Below are 20,353 nucleotides of genomic sequence, written 5' to 3'. Positions count from 1 at the left end.
ACTAAAATAGATTTACTTTGCTGAAAATGTAGGCCAAAAGGTTTTAGACCTTCTATATATACTCGTACATGGAAGTTTATTAATAGTTACAAAAAAGTAGTGGGCAAACTAAAGTAAAAGAAAGTGTCGTTTAAAATTAGTTAACAAAAAATAATATTAACTTTGGATGCGCCGAAGCTAGGAAGTGTTTTTGGGCGGTATGTTTGAATGATAGCTAAGTTTTGTAAGGGTCCAATGTGAAAAGCTATATAGAGTCTAACGTTGTCTTAGCCAATAGTAAATGTCCAATTCAAAAAGATATGTTGTCAAATAAAAATATTTTTCTTGCATGAACCAGATCAATTATTTTCTATGGTAGCTATGGAAATACTACAGTAGTCCTATATCGGCAGTTCGGGCAAATAAAATAGCTTCTTGGTAAGAAGAGGACGTGTGCAAAATTTCATATCGATATCTCAAACTCTGAGAGACTAGTGCGCGTATATATAGACGAACAAACAGACGAGCGTAGCTAAACTGACTTAGCTCGTTACTCAAACTCATTTATGTATGTATAGAAATTACAGCGTCTCCGAAAACTCCTTCTATATAGATGCCACAAACTTCGTCGCAAATTAATTATTCTCTATTCAGAGTATAACAAATCCTAAGTAACTTAATAAACCTTGCTCATATTATATTAATGGGGATGGGAATTATAGTATATGATGATGGATCTTTGACCACTTTGTATGCCCTACTGTAGTAGGATCACTACTCTTTGAATTGATTCAATTAATGATTTTGGAAATAGTCCAAAAAACTGTTAAGATTAGACTAGGTCAGATTCAAATCCAGAAAATTTTGCAAACCTACACACTTCCGCCTCTCTATCTGTAATTTCAGTTGAAGAACAAGGAAAAATCAGACGGAGCCAAATCTGGTGAATACGGTGGTTGATCAAGGGTATTCATTGCATTTTTGGCTTTAAATTCGGTCACAATTGTGGCTCGATGCGATGGTGCTTTATCATCGTGTAAAATCCATGAATTGTTCTTCCACAATTCCAGCCGTTTTCGACCGATGTTTCCATGCAAATGCTTCAATACGGCCAAATAGAACTCTGTCTCTCCGAAACAAATTTATGATGCAATTATGCGGCTTTGTGTGGTCTAGTTGATTTCAGCTTTTCCGATGCATGTTGACTTGTTTGCATGTCAAACTCATAAACCCTTTTTTTATCGGCAGTCATAATACTGTTCATCGTGGGATCGGAATTCGCACGATCAAACTCGTCCAAAGAGACCATTTACGATACTCTTTTTGAAAAAAAATCAGCTTTATCGAGACGAGTCGAGCAAGAACGCATACCCAAATATCCACCAAAATCATTCGAACGGACTCGCGAGAGATGTTGAGCTCTCTTGCCATGTCTCTAACACTTGCCTAAAGATTTTCAAGCACCATATCTACACTTTTTTAATTATATTTTTTTATTATATTTTTCTAGAACTTAAAATGTATCGAACAAAATTTTTTGTGCGGTATTACAGCTGCATAATTTTTTGTGCAATAATTTAATTGCAATTTTGAGAATGTCATTACATACTATAGAGAACTAATTTTCAGAAAGTCTTCGTCGAATAATGGTAAAATGGAGAAATACTTTTTCAGACTAAAAAAATCTGCACACTTCATTAGCTTCTTTTCACAGTCCATTATGAACTAATTTCCACTACTGTAACGGAAAACCACATAGCTTTAAATAAATTGTGACTCGAGTTTAGAGAATTGCTTTTAAGGTCATTGTGTACAGCATACATCTATACATATTTTATTTCTTCAAACTACGAAGCCATTTCTCTAAAATAGGGCAATTTTCAGAAATTTGCATATAATTATATTTGGCGCATATGAAATTGAAATCCTTCCGAATATGCCTATGCCTTAGAGAAATAATAATTTTAGCTATTAAATGCAATTTAAAGTAATTTACACCGCAAAGCCTTGGCATAAATGCCATGTGGCGAACTGCTTCAGTCAAAGGCTAGAATTTAACCGCCAAAAAACGGAAGAATAGAAGGTTATTTCCTTAGAAAAAGTTGTTCTAATAAATGACACGAGTCACAATGCACTGAATGCGGGAGACTGCAAAAAACACACGTATGTACATATAATATATAATACATATGCATATGTGTGTATATAAAATAAAAGTGACCCTCAGAAGTGAAGTGGACTGTGTAGAATAAGGTTTGCAAGTACAAAAACATATATTCTACATATTTATGGGTATATACATATGTATGTATATAGGTAATTTTATAACTATATAATTAGCTGCAACTGAAGCGTAACAAAAGGCAATTAAGAGAATACTGAGCTTATTTGACAAACATTTAAATGTAAATTTTTCAAACAAGTGCAACTCTTTTCAAAAATATGGTCTACAGAAAATATTTACAATAATTTAATTAAACAAAAATTGCACTAGGCGGCAAACCTTACCCAATTTTTGGCAAAATTTAGCTTTAAATATTTTACTACGTTATAAACAGGTGGCAACATCAAAAATTATTTACAGCTTTTAGTTTTATAAACCTTTTCAGTTTTTTAACCACATAGTATTAATTCAATAATTACATTATTGTAATGGAACATAAAATTAAAACAGGTGGCAACGTTTTTCCAAATTTTCTTAAACTTCAAACCTTTCTAAACTCCTTAGACACTTCTTTTTATGTTTTATTTATATTACCAATTGTATTTGAAAAAGGTGGTAACCACAAAATTTTTGTACAACTTTTAGTTTCTTACCTTAAAATCGTTTATTACCAAAATAGTATTATTTCATTAATTTTAGTAATTTAAATAAGCATAAAATTCAAGCAGCTGCCAACCCTTTTGCAGAATTTTTTTTACTTTAAAACTAAGCGAACTCTTTTGATAAATTAAATTAAAAATAATTCTATGATGTAAGCAATTTTATTTTGAACAGGTGGCAACCTCAAAACTTTTTTACACCTTTTAGTTTCTTACTTTAAATCAGTTTAATACCTACAGATTGTTATTCAGTTAATTATATTAATTTAATTAATCATAAAATTTAAAAAAGTGGCAACCCTTTTTCATAATTTTTATTTTTTAAACTTGCAAACTCCTTTGATAAATTGAATAAAAAATAATATTTTTATACGTTAAACATATTATTAAATTGTAAAGAAGTGGCAACACTTTTCCAGAATTTTTTCAACTTGGAAACTATGCGAACTCTTTTAGTAAATTAAATTAAAAATAAATTTATTTTGTTACCAATTTTATTTAAACAGGTGGCAACCCTTTTGCATAATTTTTTAAGCTTCAAAACTATACAACTTCTTTGATAAATACAATTAAAATTTTTTAAATAGTTGGTAACCCTTTCGAAAGAAATTTTCTGATGTAAACTTTTTTTAGCCTCTTTGCTGATAATTTCAAGCAGTTGGCAACCTTTCACACATTTTTTTATAATTTAAACTACTTCTATAATTATAATTACGGGTGCCACATAAACTACTTCTCTGACGTGATTTTATTACCTCTTACAATTATGTTGTAACAAATAAAAAATAAGTTGAGGTTGAACTTTATCCACTACATAACTCTCCTTTCTCTTTTCCCACACTCACGCAAAACCCTAATTTAATTAAGCATTTAATTGAACACACTAATTTGACTGATTTAACAAAAGAGAAGCAAAAAAGTTAACTTCGGTTGCATCAAGCTAGAATACCCTTCACAATCTAAAAGCTTCCATATACAAAATACTCGTATAGATGGGGAAACTGACTACACACAAAACTTAGTTTTTACGGACATACCTAAACTTAACATAATATAATACATACTAAAATGAGCCCTAACAAGAATAGCGAAAAAACGAAGTAGACATACTAGAAATGGAACTATCTTACTCAGACCTCTCAAGAAAAATAAACAAACGGCAAAAAGGTAAACATATCGCTACTTTAAAACACCACAAGATGACAACAAAAATAGTTATCACGTAGAGTTGTTGTAAATCAACAAAACAAATTGTTACTCGGTATTTGCGGAGAAGCGTCGAACGCTGAGTATAAGAGTGAACAATCTAACCGCATTGTTGAGATATTAATTACAACTACAAGTGAATTAACTACGAATTACCCTCGTGGCACATATGAAAATCGTAATCACAGTGCAAGTATTAATATGAAAAAACCGAATGAATGGAGAGTCTGTCGTTACGGTAGTGCGTCAAATGAGAGTAACGAGCAATTTCGCGCGCGCTCCATAAGTCAGTAAGTCAAAAAGCATATGATTACAGTGACACAAGATGAATGGAATCGAAAAAACAACAATTTAAATATTTTAAATTTGAAATATTAATAATTGCAAGGAAGCTCTCTAGAGGTATCTTTAACGGCGATATAAAACAACATTAGTTAGAAATTAACAGGAGAAATTATTTTTAAGTTCAGCGTGGGAACTTAAATTCTTTATTTAATACATAAGAGATGATCAAAATTGACCCGGACTGAAGACAGGTATTTTACTACAAGTATTCAAAATAAGCTCTTGAGCCAATACTAGCCAGCCATTATTTCAATTTTCAATACATTTGTTATAAGGCAATTGTTAAGTGCCTTCAGCGCAGTTTTCTTCGGTTTCGCCTCATTTTTGGAAGATCATTCCCTATATTGTTGGAGAAGTTTCGACGTAATCTTCATAACTCACGTTGTTAATCACCTATTTTGCGACCTCTACTCGACGTCATTAAACATTAACCAAAATGAGTTAAGCCCATCCATAATGAGTGTTGAGATCCTCTGCTATCTTCTTGACTAGAAGAACTAAATTATTTTCGGACTTTTTTTCGAAACGGTCAATTATTATCGTTCTTCGAAAATATTAACTCCCACAATCACTCCATTATAAGTTCCAGAGTTAAAATTTCCCCCACAAATGTTCTAAATGTGCCACAGTGCATACAAACCAGTCACTCTAATAAAAGACCGTTGCAAATCTAAATGAAAGTACGTGAGCACAACCGAGTACTTGGCGACTGAGACTCATCGCGAAATCTGCGCCAGAAGCATGCACGGTCGCGCTAACTGGGAGTAGCGCAGCCGGCAATGGAGCAACTGGCTGAGTGCCCCAATCGAACGGCGCCACAAACAGTTGAACGATGCGCGCCCGCCAGTAATGTGCACACGCTAACGGTTAACGGTTGAATTGTGTCGAATTTTTCATTTCAAGTGGGTTCAAGTAGACTTTCGCGAAGGCGCAGCAGCTGAGCCAAATAGAAAACCAAATTGAAAGAACAAAACGACTTCAACGAATCAAGCGCTTTAAGCACGTTCACTGGATATAAAAAAGAATTATATTCGAGTAAGTGTTAGCACAGACGAGCGACAGCGGCGTGCCGCCGCACGCAAAGATAACATTAGCGACTGTGGCAACGAACTGCATGTTTAGCATTATTGTTGTTGTTATTTGTGAACTGTTCTAATTAGCAAACAATTGATACGCGCGTAATTCGAAGCGCGCCGCCTGCCCGTAGACAGCGCGCGTCTCAGCTTGCCGGACCGCAATCACCACACGCCGCGCTGATTGTATTGTTCGTTGAATAGAGGTTGAAAAAAGTGGAAAACACTTAATTTTACATGCGGCCATAAAGTTCAATTCAGTTCAGTTTACAGTTTAGTGTCTACAAGTTGTCTTATCTGACGACGTCGTTGATCGCCGCGCCGCGCACCACCGCACACCGTCAAATGCCGGGCGCTAGACAGTGCAACGTTTTGCGAGGTATTTTATGTGCAATTTTATACATGCTTAGGTAGTTAACCCGCCAAGCAGCGCTTTTGTTAAAGTCACTATGAAAAAGCAGCAACAAAACGATACGAAAAAGTTAAGCACAAAATAAAAAAGTTGTGGGAAAAGTGTTGTGGAAAAGTTGTTGCCCGCTTGCGCAGTAGTGAAAGTGTAAATTAAACGCGCCGCAAAAATAACCGGCGTCACAAGACAAAGCTCGTCCGACAGCTGGCGCTGCCGCTGCGGCGCGCACAGACCGCAGACAAGCGCTAAGTGACAAGCTGGTTCGACTGGCGCGCAATCAATTTACCGCATCAATGTAGCAATTTGTTGTTTTTTATTTTTGTTGCTTTTGTCTTTTGGTCTGTAATTATTTTTCAGTTTTTGGCAAGTTTTGTCTATTATTATTCTAGTGTTTATGTTTTTTATTTAACACTTTAGTGTAGTGCTTTTCTGGAGGGAGGCGAGGCAATAGTTGATGCTGTTAAAGCGAATCTCTTTCTGGGTCAAACGAAATTGGTTTGTTCTACATTTGATTGGCTCCATTTAGCCAATTTATTTTTTCTTTTCCTCAATTTTCTGCTATTACTCGCTTACTTTTCTCTTTCTCTATTGCATATGCGGAAGAACTTTAGATTGAACGTATGAGTGTATAAAATTAGCGTTTTTATCTCAAAAGCGTTGGTTTTCTACTTCTCGAGATTTGATTCTATATACCTTTGTTCTAAGCGATTTCGGGTGTCTTGTGTTTGCAGCTAAGATTTTGTTTTAGTGAAAGTGATTCAACATACCATATAATGTTGACAGATCTTATATCATTCACTGTAAGATCCGCAATAGTCTCTCGAATCATAAAATTATTTCGTTTTCCACCTTTTTATTTTCTTTCTAACAACAGAATTAATAATATTGATGTATAGTTTTGAGGAATGTTGCCGAGTTAACATATAAAACTATTATAGTTATTTAGATCCGATTGCCATCGGCATGGTACAGTAACCTGTAACGTTACATAGTATATTCTTTCCTGATGCTATATATGAATATATCGGAGACTTTCGTATCTTTCTTAATTACTATTGACATTTGCTTGTGAAACAGTGACAGTCCTACTGTTTTAACAGAACTCAATTTATCTTGCCTCAATTTTTGATATTTTGACCTGAAATATTTCACACATACGTTTTCTTCAAGAACCTGCTCATTTGTCGGAAACTGTGATATTGGACCTCTGTAGCAAGTATATGTACCATTTTGGTCGATCACTTTTAGACATTTTTGCGCTAGAGACATTATTTCATCAGTGTAAAACTTTTCTGATAATTTTTACAGGCTTCTCTTGAAGCCAACTTTACTCCATAAAGAGATTTCTGCATTGACCGAAACAAATGGTAATCCGATGGTGCCAAGTCAGGACTATATGGTGGATGCATCAAAACTTCCCTGCCAAACTCTGACAATTTTTGCTGAGTCATCAAAGATGTGTGTGGTCTAGCATAGTCCTGATGGAAACGAAGAATGTAGAATCAATCGTTCGTCCAGGCTGCAGCAGCTCATGGTGGGCGATTCCTTTCCAATCCCCTTAAACACTCAGCATAACCTTTTGAGGCGTCAAGACTGGCTTTGCGACCATTTGTTGAGCTTCACCTCGCTTGGATCATGATCTTTCTCGCATATTATTGTCGTATTTGATGCACTTTTCATCCCCTGTTACCATTCGCATCAGAAATGGTTCGATTTCATTACGTTTCAGCAAATAATCGCAGATGAAGCTTAAAATCTCATGTTTCCAACACTATATGGTATGACACAATGTGATTGGTAGCACTGGAGATATACGACTGCAACGACATCTATTGACAAAATACGAAAAGACTTTTTCGACTTCCAATATCTTCACGAAATTTTTCATAGAGTATTAACTAAAACAACGAAACAATTTTCAAACAAATTCTTCAGATCGGAATACTATAGGTTTAGCTGTCCTACAAACTGACCAATTAAAATCAAGGTCCTTGAATATAAACTTATTTTATTTGACAAGATAGCTTCACGAAATTTGGCCTAGATTATTTTCAAGGCAGCTATAATCTTTGAATATATTGTTCAAGATGAAGATTTCTTACTTGCTGATTATATTTATTTTTTTGAGCAGCCGAAATTAATCTGTTTTCCTTTTTTTTTTTGAATAATTCTGTGAACTCGAAGAAATAATCGTGTCTAAGTAGTTACTTCGGATGTATTTTAGCACTGTTTTTTCTGCTCGCTTACAAGAAAACAGACTAAAAAATATTACACAACGAAATCCCCACTTTAACATATTTCCTGCTTTAATTTGCATTATTTCCCCATACGATCTTTCATTATTATTTACGCTTCGAAAATGTGTACATATACATATACATATTTATGTATGTGTGTATTTATGCATGCAATTACTAACTGTGCATGCAATTATTACTTTTTACCGTCAATCACAGCAAGCCAAGCAAGTTATGCATACGGCAATCAAAATAATTAAACAATTTCCAGCTGCTCATGCGGAAAATGCCACGCCAGCCGTACAAATGAAATTTCTTTAAAAAAGCTTATCTGCAGATAAAGTCAGGAAATTAGATAAAAAATGTGTTGTTTTTCATATTCAATAACAAATTGCCACACACAAACATACTTTTTGTTTTCTTGCTTTATTTGCGTTTATCTAGCTGTTTGTTTACCTTACTTTTGTAACTGAAGGCGAGGCAGTCAGCTTGAGACGTCAGTCGTGTCAGCCACCAGCCACCCAAACGCACGTTCACTCGCCGCTTTGATGCACACACACACACACATGCTTGTAATCATATTGCGCCCATTTGAATTGAGTTCATTCGAACCACCCAATGAAGGTCTTACAGCAGATACGACGGCCCTTACCTACTAGTAACTAGTGCTGCGTCGATCCACTTGCCGCCTTACTCTTTCGACAACACGCTAGCGAGCACGCGCATTGCGGCGGCGACCTACTAATTGTTATTTGACAATTATTATTTGCTGTTAGTCGACAATTGCTTCATTCAATAAATTTGCGGCGACGCAAATACTTTATGTACATAATTTTTTTAATAAATATAAACTCGCGTGTGTATGTGTGTGCGTTAAGCGCTGCGCCGCAGTAGCTTCCCGCGTTTCAGCTTTTCTTTGTCGGCCATCACTAAGTTCTTTATGTCAAGGCAAAAGTGTATCTACAAACAATTGAAAAACATTGAGGAGATCAACGTGCGTCGTTCAAGTTTCCATTGAACGATCAATGATTTGTATGACAGCAATCAGTGACAGTCTATTTTCTCTAGGCGCATTGTTAAGGCTGGGTTTTCGTAGCTAATTATATAGAAATATTTTCATTTTATTTTTTTTTTTTGACGCGTGCGCTGATGGCGGTATGTAGACATGCATCGTATATACATATATACCGTAATAACATATGTATGTGTATGCTATTGAAAGCCTCTTTTTCCAAGCTTAAAAACAAGCTGCACTTTCAATGGTTTCGAATTTCACTAGACCAAATAAGTAGCAAGTACAAAACACAACAAAAACGGTTAGCGCTCGCACCTGTCGCAGAGAGAGCGTCATCATTCATTTATCCATTCATTGAGACTTGCGTTGCATTGTTCGCTGTTTGGCTTGCGGCGCGTGACAATTGCTATACATTTTCTAATTGTGTTTTTAGCGCAATTAAACATAAATCTAATTAAATGTGGACAAATACAAACAGCGCAAATGGATGACATATAGTACTCGTACAGATAAAGCTGGTACTGCAACACAGATTTCGTGACTATTTCAGATTTGGTGCAATGCGCAAGAAGTTAATTTCAATTTGAAAAATTAATCGACAATAAAATTTACTAACTCTCAGAGGAGCAAGATAGAAGATAGAAGCACTAACACACAAATTTGAAGCCCTACAGAGCCGGTAATCCCCACCACTTCGAAGGCATTAATTGAAAAGTTACACTGGAAATCATTAATAATTCGAAAATATTACTATCTCCCGATTGTATTAATCTGGCACTAGTTTTGAACTAGTCCTATTCTACTTGTATTGAAGAATTTTATTTGAATAAACACAGAGGCATTTATATGTTGATTTCGTGTCAATATGCCAGTGAAATGTCCCCCGCGCGGCAATAAAAATGTTAATTAATGAATAGCTAGCTACTCATAAATTATTCGTGGAATTTTGTATTACGTATACTATAAAACAACAACAATAAAAATACTTAGTAATGTCATTGTAATGTTTGTGATATAAAATATACAAGTTGTTTATCAAAACGATTGTGCAATAATTCATGAGCATTGAACCGACGATTCGCTAAGCAGATAAAAGTCAATCGATTTACATATCATAACATTAATCATTGACATTGATTTCAAAGAAACTATAATGCGATTGACAAGTCCTTTATGGCTTATTGATTTTGATCGGTCAGTTTGTATGACAGCTATATGCTATAGTGTTCCAATCTGAACAATTCGTTTGGAGTTTGTAGGCCTTCTTCGGAGAAAGATCTGTGCCAAATTTCATTAAGATACATTGTCATTGGAAAAAGTTTTCCATACAAGGACATAATAAGGCAAACTTAATACACGTTGTTCAGGATATGGTTTGGATGACAGGGTTTTCTTTATAGTAGGAGTAAGCATCGAAAACCGGAGTGCGGACTGACTCTGTTCTAAATGTCTCAATCTTGCCATAATTTAAAATTGCCGCTCCGCTGACAGCTTTCCATTTTACAGAGGACTCTCATATATGTAAGTACAGTAAAACTTTCCACCGTGAGATTACCTCCAAGTGTGGTTTTCAGCATTCATGTCGGACAATATGGACTAAATTTGTACAGATAGCTTCTTAAGCACCCTTGCCCACTAAGCATTTGGGTAAGGTGGAAATCCAGGTCCCCTATTGTTTATCTAACCACGAATATATGTCCGAAATCAGTCTGTGGGTCCACCGTCCTTTGCATGAAGTTTGACACCATTGCTGCCACATTACGATGTTTTTGATACTTTCCTCTCTTTTTACTGCGTTAGACGTCTCTGATAAGATATATATTTGCGCGAATCTCACACTCTCTCGGGGTGAGCGATATCCGATATCTTTTCTTCAATTTTTCTGGAACAAGACTTTTGTTTTCTCCTCAGCCAACTCTAGACTCATGGAAACATCATTGCATTTGATCCAGAGGTCATCAGATATTTAGCCACTGCTACTATTTTTGAAAAAGCGTATTTTTCGCTCAAATTTGTGAAATAAAATTAAAACTATTTCATAAAATGCTCCCAATTTGAATATAATCTCCAAATACTCATGCACTTTATTGCTAAAGCAAAAACCAGCCGTTAATAACCTTTCCGCTGCCTTTATTTCTCCTCCATAGAATCTCCAAATCGTTATCTTGAATCGGATGTAAATATCCATTTCAAGACCCCAATACGTCATGAATACAAACAGGCCATGTCGGACGAGGATTTAGCACAACGGCAAGCCGAACAAATGCAAAAGCTTTATCAGGAGGAACGGCGTCGCAAGTACTTACAGGAGTTGCAGGATATGAATGCACGTCGTCACACCGATAACTTTACACCCACACAAAAATCACCAATACCGTTAAATCGTTATGATGACTTCCAATCGGACTTGGCGCCCAAATCGCCGAATGCGATAACAACACGAACGGCAGCGCGTGCGCTATACAACTTCCAAGGACAAAATCCAAGGTAAATTGGAGATACTTACTACAAACTTTGTTAAACTGAAAATTATCTGTTTTCTATTCTTTTTTGGCAGAGAGCTCACATTCAAGAAGGGCGACATCATTTACATACGACGCCAGATTGATCGCAATTGGTACGAAGGCGAATTTAATGCCATGATTGGTCTGCTGCCCGTGAGCTATGTGGAGGTGAGTGTTGCCAATTTTTGGAAAATAATAGTAAGTGAAGAAAAGGCGTTTAAGTAATTTAAAGAATTTTTGAAAAAAAATGTTAAAAGTTCTACCCTAGGAGGATTTTATTTTAAAAATAGATTTAAAGAAATTTTTCTAAAAAAATTTTGAAAGTAGAAAACTGTACGATTTCTATTTTAAAAATAGGTGGCAACCCTATTAAAATCGTGCTTTCAAATAATTTTATAATTTTTTTTTTTTAATTTTAGAAAATTTTAACTAAGTTTTCCAATGATATCTCTCAGAAGACAGTCTCATTTGAGAATATTAATGAAACTGCAGCCAGAACTGCTTAAATTTGGCCCTAACCTCAAAAAATTAACATTTTGGCGAAAAAAATTCAATAATCTGGATTAATATTATTTCTCATAGGTCGTCAACAAAGAAACTGCTCGTCAACAACCAAAGAAACCATCAGAGGGACAGGCGCGTGCCAAATATAACTTCCAAGCGCAATCCGGCATCGAATTGTCGCTGAACAAAGGCGAACTGGTCACACTCACACGACGTGTGGATGACAATTGGTTTGAGGGCAAAATAGCCAATAGAAAGGGCATCTTCCCAGTGTCATATGTTGAGGTGAGTTACTCGAGCATAATTAAAAAATAAATATTACCGTTATTCAAATATTTATTAACGGAGTTTAATTTAAAAAATAAATATTACCGTTATTCAAATATTAATCAACCAACAGGTACTCACTGATATTGGCGCCGAAGATATTGCCGCTCGCACCGTTATCACCGAACAGGCGAGCGTCACGAATTTACGCCCCTCACTCGACACACTACGCACAAATATTAATAACGAGTTCAATTTAATAACCAAAAATGGCCATCAGCCACCCAATGGCATACTCAAGGAAACCAAACATCACAACAACAAAATTGATGCACTGCACGTGGACACGCATTCAGAGCCTCTAGTGTAAGTTGCAACAAAAAAACAAAATTTAACTAAAATATCGCTAATTTTTCTCCAAACATTGTCGCAGTTATCGCGCACTCTACAAGTACCGGCCGCAGAACTCCGACGAAATGGAGCTGCTGGAGGGCGACATCGTTCACGTGCTGGAGATATGCGACGACGGCTGGTTCGTGGGTACGTCGCAGCGTACGGGCTGCTTCGGCACCTTCCCCGGCAATTATGTGGAACGGGTTCGCTGAGCGCCTCCGTGCGTGGATGCCGCCAGTGGAACTGTGGTCAATGCGTTCTATTAAACACACTCACACACAATCACAAACAAAGAGAAATAAAAAAGAGATGAACACTTTAGTTGAATGAACAAATTTAATGAAAAGCAATCAAAGAAATTAAATATTAATGTAACAAAAACAAAAACAAATACCAGCAGCTGCAATAGTAAAAGTCGCTTAATATAAATTACATTTAATTTTTGTTGTTATTATATACATACATACATATATATTATTTTATTTTGCAGACTTGTGTAATGGTTAAACTTAAAACAAAAACACAAAAAAACATATTTATTTACATATATTAATGTTGAAGAATATAACTATATATTACATACATACATACATACATACATATATGTATTATATATTATTAACCACAAAGTTAGCGTTGGAAAATAATAATTTGTATTTAATTTGCTAAAAAACATAAAGTGAGGTGCTTGTGAAAACAACAACAACAAGTGTAGTCAGCACAAGTGCGGCCGCGTTCCAAGCCACCAAATGGTTTACTAATAAAACTAGTCAAAGCTATTTCCAAAAAAAAAAAAACATTATTAATTGATTAATTAAACATTTGCACAAGCAGTACGAAATTAACTTAAATAAAGGGGCAATAAATCACAAAAAAAAATCTCACTGTATCACAAATATTTAATTTGAAAAAAAAAATTAATAATAAATAAAATTTAATATTCAAAAAGATATTCAGCCGATATTAGTGTCACTGCACAGCTTAGTAAAACAAACCGACATACCTAAACTTGTGTTGTACCAAATTTTATTTTTATATACCCTTTACATACATACATAAAAAACACCAACCGAATGTGCCTTTTCTCGTGTCCACCATCCATCCATGTTGCCTTATATTAAAAAAATATATATTAATAATTCTGTAGCCGCGTTGCATTGTAATTGTAAAAAATAAAACGTTAATTAAACATAAATATTTGCCTGCTGGTTTGTAGTTGACACAATTTAGTTTTAATTCGCATACATATTAATGTATTTGTTGTTATTAGAATAAAAAAAAAATAAAACAAAAAATAATAAAAAGCATTAAACACCAAAAAAAATCATTTGTTTCATTATTAATAAAACTTTAACAAAATTTTGGAGAAATCGTAATATTTAATAAAATTTATGTCAGACTCGCACAGAGTGTGCAGAGAATTTAGTTCGTGATAAGTGTACCTTAAATCAAAAAAAAAAATAATAATATTAATCAATTAGGATTTAAAAAAGTCTCTCTCTGTCTCTCTGTATATTTCTATAGCACTCAACTATGTTTAGATGAAATTAAACATACAAGGAAAAAATTAAAACCAGGAACCAATTTCTCATTACCTAGACTAATAACTCTATCTAAAGGAAGCTATTTTAAATTATATATACTCATGTAATACTATTATTATACGACTTGACTCACTTAAAAACTTAAAAAAGCGAACGCCAAACACTACAATAGAATTAAATATTGTGCAATAATTTACTCTTGTCGTGCTCAATATTCAATTTTGATATAATGACTAACTGAAAATGGAACAACAATAAATGTTAAATTTTATATCAGTAAATAATTATTAATAATAACAAATAATTATTATTAATAATGAGATTAAGAACTTTAACTCAATTATATATATAAAATTTTATGTTAAAAAAATAAAACACAGTGCAAACACATTTCTTTATTATTCGAATCACCCTGTGGCAGCTCACATGTTCATTTAACCACCAGCTGTCAAACTGTATTTGCTAAAAACGTAAACAAATTAAAGACAACGATGAACTGCAGTAAAAAGTGAGTATTTTGTTTTCTTCATAAATATTAATAAAAACGTACAAATCTTCCAGCACTGAACCGCTGGAGAGCCTTAAAAGAATTGAAATATTCTTGCAGTCACCACCATTGGATGACACAAATGCACCACATTATATAGAGCAATTGAAGGCGCTGCGAAATCTTTGTGCCGTAGATCCGGCACATCAGAATACAATTGCTGAACATGAACATTTCAATGAACAGTTGCATCAGCTACTATTTGATAACAGCATAACGCCTAGACCACCACAGAATCTACAACTTATGGCGCTGCAGTTACTCGCAAATGCAATTGTGCAAAATCCAAATTCGCAACGCAACATTTGGCGACGTCATGGCGCTGCTATTGTAGAGTGTGGATTGGTGGCACCACTAGGTCGTCATACTAATATACTGCTTATGATAGTATACAATGTGTTGAAAGGTTCTGCAGTGTCGAATATGGAACAACAGGCGTTGTGTGCTGCAGTTCGCACATGGCAAGCAATTGTGGATGAACGCAGCGAGGATAGCTATGAATTTCTACATTTTCTCTTTGAACATTTCATTGTACATGGTGGGCACAATACCGTACGCTATTATGCGCACTTGACGCCGGCAGAACGCATTTCCTTTCTAGAATATTTAGTGCATTATCTGCGTCAAGACAGTCCAAATGGTCACATACATCAATTCCTGTTGAAATACATAACCAAAGAGTTCAATATCAAATCTGATCGTATATTAATCTGCAAACCGGATAGCGCCCAGCTGCCTGCCTCTGATCCAATGCCCGCGCGTGAAGCTTATGCGCTATTGCGTGTAATTGCCAGCGCGACTGGAAGTGAATTCTATGCAGACAAATATGTGAGCGAACAGTCACTGTTTTTGAATGTGAGTAGCCTGCTACGTTGTCTGGCGCAAGTGGGTAAAGAGTCCCAAAATATTTTTACGCCCATGAATAAATTGGAAGAAGTGGCGCTCACATCGAACATATCGCGTGATTTCGAAACAGAGTTGTCATTTGAGCTGAAAACCTTATTGGTGCGTTGCATAGCGAATTTGCTTTACAAAAATCCAGCTAATCAAGGCTACTGCATAGACACACAATTGTTGCCCACTTTGCTGGAATGTACCAATATGGATGCACGAAATCCACGTTAGTATTATAATTCTTTAATATTCTTAATTTTTTTTGGTTTTTAATTGTATTGGTTATCTTTTTAGTGCTGAAGGAGTGGAGCATATTGGCAATTCGCAATGCTTGTTACGGCTGTCCAGAGATTCAGGCAATGATAGCGAATATGACGAATAAAGGCGCTGCACAAAATGATATTATTGACGAATTGAACTTGGATATGGGTGCTCTGCGCATTAAACCGAGTCGGTGAATTTGTTCACTTGTAAAAAACTGGATATGCGTTTTACGGTCTAAAGTTATAATATCCTGAACAGATCAAAATTCAATCCTTGTATGGAAAACTTTTTTATTGGACGAGATATCTTCTATATAACTATAGCATATAACTGCCATACAAATTAAACGATCAAAATTAAGTTTTTGCACGGAAAATTTTTGTATTTGTGAAGAGTATTACAGCTTCGGTCCAAACGAAGTTAACAGTGTTTTTTCTTTTAATAAGGATTTATATACAAAGAAAAATGAATATTCAAAATTATTAGTAATATTGTTTTTGCTAAAGAGAAAATACTCCTAAACACATAAATAAATCATTAAAATGGTTTTCAATTAGGGTGAATATTGTATGTTATCTATGTATGAACATTCTTTCATTGAAATATGCTTCGCTGCATTGATAATACAGATTTATGAACTTAACACAGACAATGAAAACGTGACACAACACTTCCGCGTTTGGCATTCGGTAAAAATGAATAAGACACTCACAGGTGCTTTTGATCGCAGAAAGTATTCAACTACTGTGTGTGCAAGGGAACACACACACATATAGAAAAAGTGTTTTTAAGAAGGATAGAGTGTCTTACAGGTATAACTATTTTTCTGGAACGTAATTCCCCGCAAAATACATAGGTAAATTATCAGTAAATTTAACAGTTACGTGATGCCTTACAAAACGACCGACTGTTTTCCTATCAATCAATTGGGGATCCCAAAATTATATGGACGCGACTTCAGCAAGCTGAGCTCAAATCGCGTATAAAACCGAGCTGAGCAACTGAATTGACATCAAACTATCTCTAGCGCCTACCACAGCAGTAACTATTTGCAGTAAACCAATTCAACTAAAACTCAAAACCGTCAATATGAAGACAATCGTGCTTTTCGCTGCTTTCCTCTGCGTTTTCTGCCTGCTCCAAGGCACCAATGCAGCTCCCGCTGATGCAGCTGCTCTGGAGGCCGATGACGCACAATTAGCTGTGCTAAAGGAAGAGCCTTCAGTGGAGTTGAGTCGCCAAAAACGCGCCACTTGTGATCTATTGAGCGGGACCGGTGTTAATCACAGCGCTTGTGCAGCCCACTGCATACTCCGTGGCAACCGTGGCGGTTATTGTAATGGTAGCGCTGTCTGTGTCTGCCGCAACTAATGGGATTCACAGCAGTGATAAAAGAAACCACCGCATTTCGCTTAAAAATTTAACGAATATTTTTTTCAAAAATGTATTTTTCCAATTCAATAAAATTTCGAAAGGATTAAAAAATAACTATCTTGGAAAACATAATGTGGTGTTGGTAGGGGATGGTTTTAAGGGGAACAACTAGTTTTTTATAAGTAGGTTACACCTTTATCGATTTATGCAATAGTTTTTGAAATAGAGCTTTTAAAGCTTATCCGCTTAGTTCGATCGATCATAAATATTTATAAAGTGAAATGAAAAACAAATAATAATCATGCTCCCTCCACATACTGATATTACTCAAAACTGATATATAGTAAGTACGATCAAGGATAAAGCTGGGAATGTAAAATTCGAAATCCAAAGGGTTATAGCTCTTATTCTGGGTATTCGTTCTGAGATGCCTTGAATTTATTCTCCAATTTTATAATAGATGGCCACCACTTCAAACTTTTAACGGTCCACGTTTTTAACATGATAATATACACCTAAAACGTTTAGACTCTTGATAAGAAAGGTGACTCTGTCCTTGGGAACACAACCTTACATCCCTGCCCTCCAAGAGACACGATAAACGAGGTAAGTCAAAAGGTAGTTGGACTTTGCGATGTTTGCTACCGCGTTTGTTGAAAGGTAAACGGCTACCACTCCGACTTTTCTCGCTTCCTCGCTGCACGGAACTTAACACTCTCCTCCACTACAGCCAAAGTGACCAAATTCACAAACTGGACGAAGGAGTACAGACTTGACCTTAATATGCCTGGATGCAGTGAAAAGCAGAAAAGGAAGCTCCAGACTTGTCAGAAGACGGCAGTCCGAACTACGATAGGATGCCTCTTGATGTCTCGTATCGAACAGTTCTTGCTGGGCTGCTTTCGCAGAAAACATCGCTGAAGTCATCTGCTTGAAGCGGAACCGCCTCCTAGGAGCATCAAGAGGTAATTCCTCAACGCAATTAACTTCCGACAAGTACTGTCATTATACTCCTTAACTGGGAGCATATGGGCCTTACTATGCAGGTGTTCGATGGGAGATATCAAGGTATCCTGTTGGAGTCCGGAGTGCAATGTTCTGCCATGACTGCAGCTTCCTCGGCTGCGTTTAATTGCATCTAGGCGACCATATTGGTGGGGCGTAGTTAATGACCGGTCGGCCGATTACCTGGTATGTTGGCAACCACGTTGCTTTGTCTTTTCCCCAAGTGCTGCCGGCTAGCGATTTGAGATTTTGGTTGCAGCTCTGTACCTTCGTCGTGTGATTAGTGAAGGAGCATAGGCTGTCGAATGTCACATCCAAAATTTTAGGGTTATTGACAGTCTGAATTTTAATGCCATCGACTGCAATATTAAGATGAAGTCGGTACTCCTTCATCCAGTTAGTGAATACGGTCGCTGTGTATTCGGTGGGGGAGAGTGTTAGGTTCCGTGCAGCGAGGAAGTGAGAAAGGTCGGAGAGATAGCCGTTTATGTTACAATCCCACAACAGCCGGTTCTATGTTACCGGAATTGACCCAGATATTATCCAGCCAAGGGCTGTACTTTCGGAGAACTAACCTCGTTTGGGTCGGTAAGTTTGACTTTGACCCAGCTATTTATATGGTAATCAGTGGCCAAGAGAGGGCAGAAGATAGGAGACAATTCCTCTCGGTATCTTCAGGGCGGCCCGGGGACGTACATATAAACACGATAAGCTGCACATGTGTGTTAAAGTTTAAAAAAACTGTTCGATCAAAATGGAAAACTATGGAAACTTTTTTATATGGTAAGGTACCTTCACGAAATGTGCTTTATCACCTAAAATGGATGAGATCAGTAGACGTCTACACCTAACACAATATATTATATAAGAAATATTTATGATAATCTTCGTACCACTTATAAGTTTGAGTGAAGCATCAATAAAATTAATTGAGATATATCACCGATCAATTATCAATATCGGTTCTCACCTTGGTAATTTTTCTTAATTTTTTTTACCCCATAGGTAATACTAAGTCTATATTAAAGTATATATTTTACCTACAAACAAATAGCCTTTCAATGCAGAAATTAATCAATAAAACTAAAAATTAAAAAAAAATCAATAAAGGTAAAATTATATAAAAATTGGGCCGTGAAATTATCTACTCAGGTACATACTTCCACTGAAGTACGTAAAAGTGCATCCCCTTAGCAAGAGTACCTTATGCACACACAGAATATTGATAATGCTAATTTAAACTTTTCACGAACAAAGAAAAAATGACACAAAACGCCCGCCGATGTCTTTAGGTGCGAGCAAATAAGTCTTACGACAGACATGCTCGCACATAATCAGATCAGAACGATTCAATTACTTTCAAGATTTCAATGCGACGTCGCTACATACATACATATGTACATACATATATATGTACATACATATATAGGCAGTGACGTGGATTTTCCCAAGAATACTTAATATTCACGACTTATCAATAACATACTTATACTCGTACCTATAAAGCATAAACATATGTACATCCCATCAACCGCCAGCAGATTCTACCAAAACCAACTATGTGAGTCCCCTGTCATTGGGGTGGAGATGCCAAGCTGCATACGGCAACAGCAATATGACACCAAGCTGAGCTCAAATCGCGTATAAAACCGAGCTGAGCAGCTCAGTTGAGCATCAAACTATCTCTAGTGCCTACAGCAGCAGTAACTACTTGCAGTTAAACCAATTCAACTAAAACTCAAAACCGTCAATATGAAGACAATCGTGCTTTTCGCTGCTTTCCTCTGCGTTTTCTGCCTGTTCCAAGGCATCAATGCAGCTCCTGCTGATGCAGCTGCTCTGGAAGCCGTTGACGCAGAATTGGCTGTGTGGAAGGAGGAGCCTGCGGTGGAGTTGAGTCGTCAAAAACGCGCCACTTGTGATCTGTTGAGTGGGACCGGTGTTAATCACAGCGCTTGTGCGGCTCACTG

At 36.0% G+C, this 20,353-nt stretch overlaps 3 protein-coding genes across 41 annotated transcripts in view; all 3 read left to right on the top strand.

The window, feature by feature from the left end:
* LOC105229701 (sorbin and SH3 domain-containing protein 1) overlaps positions 1 to 13,682 on the top strand; it is an 88,102-nt gene extending 74,420 nt beyond the window's left edge. For 36 of the 39 annotated variants that reach the window (XM_049453697.1, XM_049453695.1, XM_049453694.1 and 33 more), the window contains 5 exons: positions 11,235 to 11,574; positions 11,645 to 11,759; positions 12,174 to 12,380; positions 12,496 to 12,728; positions 12,796 to 13,682. In XM_049453697.1, the coding sequence (XP_049309654.1) occupies positions 11,235 to 11,574; positions 11,645 to 11,759; positions 12,174 to 12,380; positions 12,496 to 12,728; positions 12,796 to 12,967 (1,067 nt within the window). In that variant the 3' untranslated portion in view covers positions 12,968 to 13,682. Of the gene's footprint in view, positions 1 to 5,149; positions 5,806 to 11,234; positions 11,575 to 11,644; positions 11,760 to 12,173; positions 12,381 to 12,495; positions 12,729 to 12,795 lie in introns of those variants that run through there. The other 3 variants (XM_049453702.1, XM_049453701.1, XM_049453703.1) reach the window with 3 other exon arrangements.
* A 1,037-nt stretch (positions 13,683 to 14,719) lies between these two features.
* On the top strand, positions 14,720 to 16,534 carry LOC105229699 (ataxin-10). The gene is made up of 3 exons (XM_011210128.4): positions 14,720 to 14,807; positions 14,861 to 15,966; positions 16,035 to 16,534. Exons 1-3 carry the CDS (start codon positions 14,791 to 14,793, stop codon positions 16,196 to 16,198), a joined length of 1,287 nt encoding a protein of 428 aa, XP_011208430.2. The 5' UTR covers positions 14,720 to 14,790; the 3' UTR covers positions 16,199 to 16,534.
* Positions 16,535 to 16,998: 464 nt separating this feature from the next.
* On the top strand, positions 16,999 to 17,492 carry LOC105229698 (sapecin). The gene has a single exon (XM_011210127.4). The coding sequence runs from the start codon at positions 17,094 to 17,096 to the stop codon at positions 17,373 to 17,375; it is 282 nt and encodes a 93-aa protein (XP_011208429.2). The 5' UTR covers positions 16,999 to 17,093; the 3' UTR covers positions 17,376 to 17,492.
* Positions 17,493 to 20,353: the final 2,861 nt, after the last annotated feature.

The sequence above is a fragment of the Bactrocera dorsalis genome, chromosome 3 (genome assembly GCF_023373825.1).
Source record: "Bactrocera dorsalis isolate Fly_Bdor chromosome 3, ASM2337382v1, whole genome shotgun sequence".
NCBI classification, from domain to species: Eukaryota; Metazoa; Arthropoda; class Insecta; order Diptera; family Tephritidae; genus Bactrocera; species Bactrocera dorsalis.
This window is presented reverse-complemented; position numbering and strand designations above follow the sequence as displayed.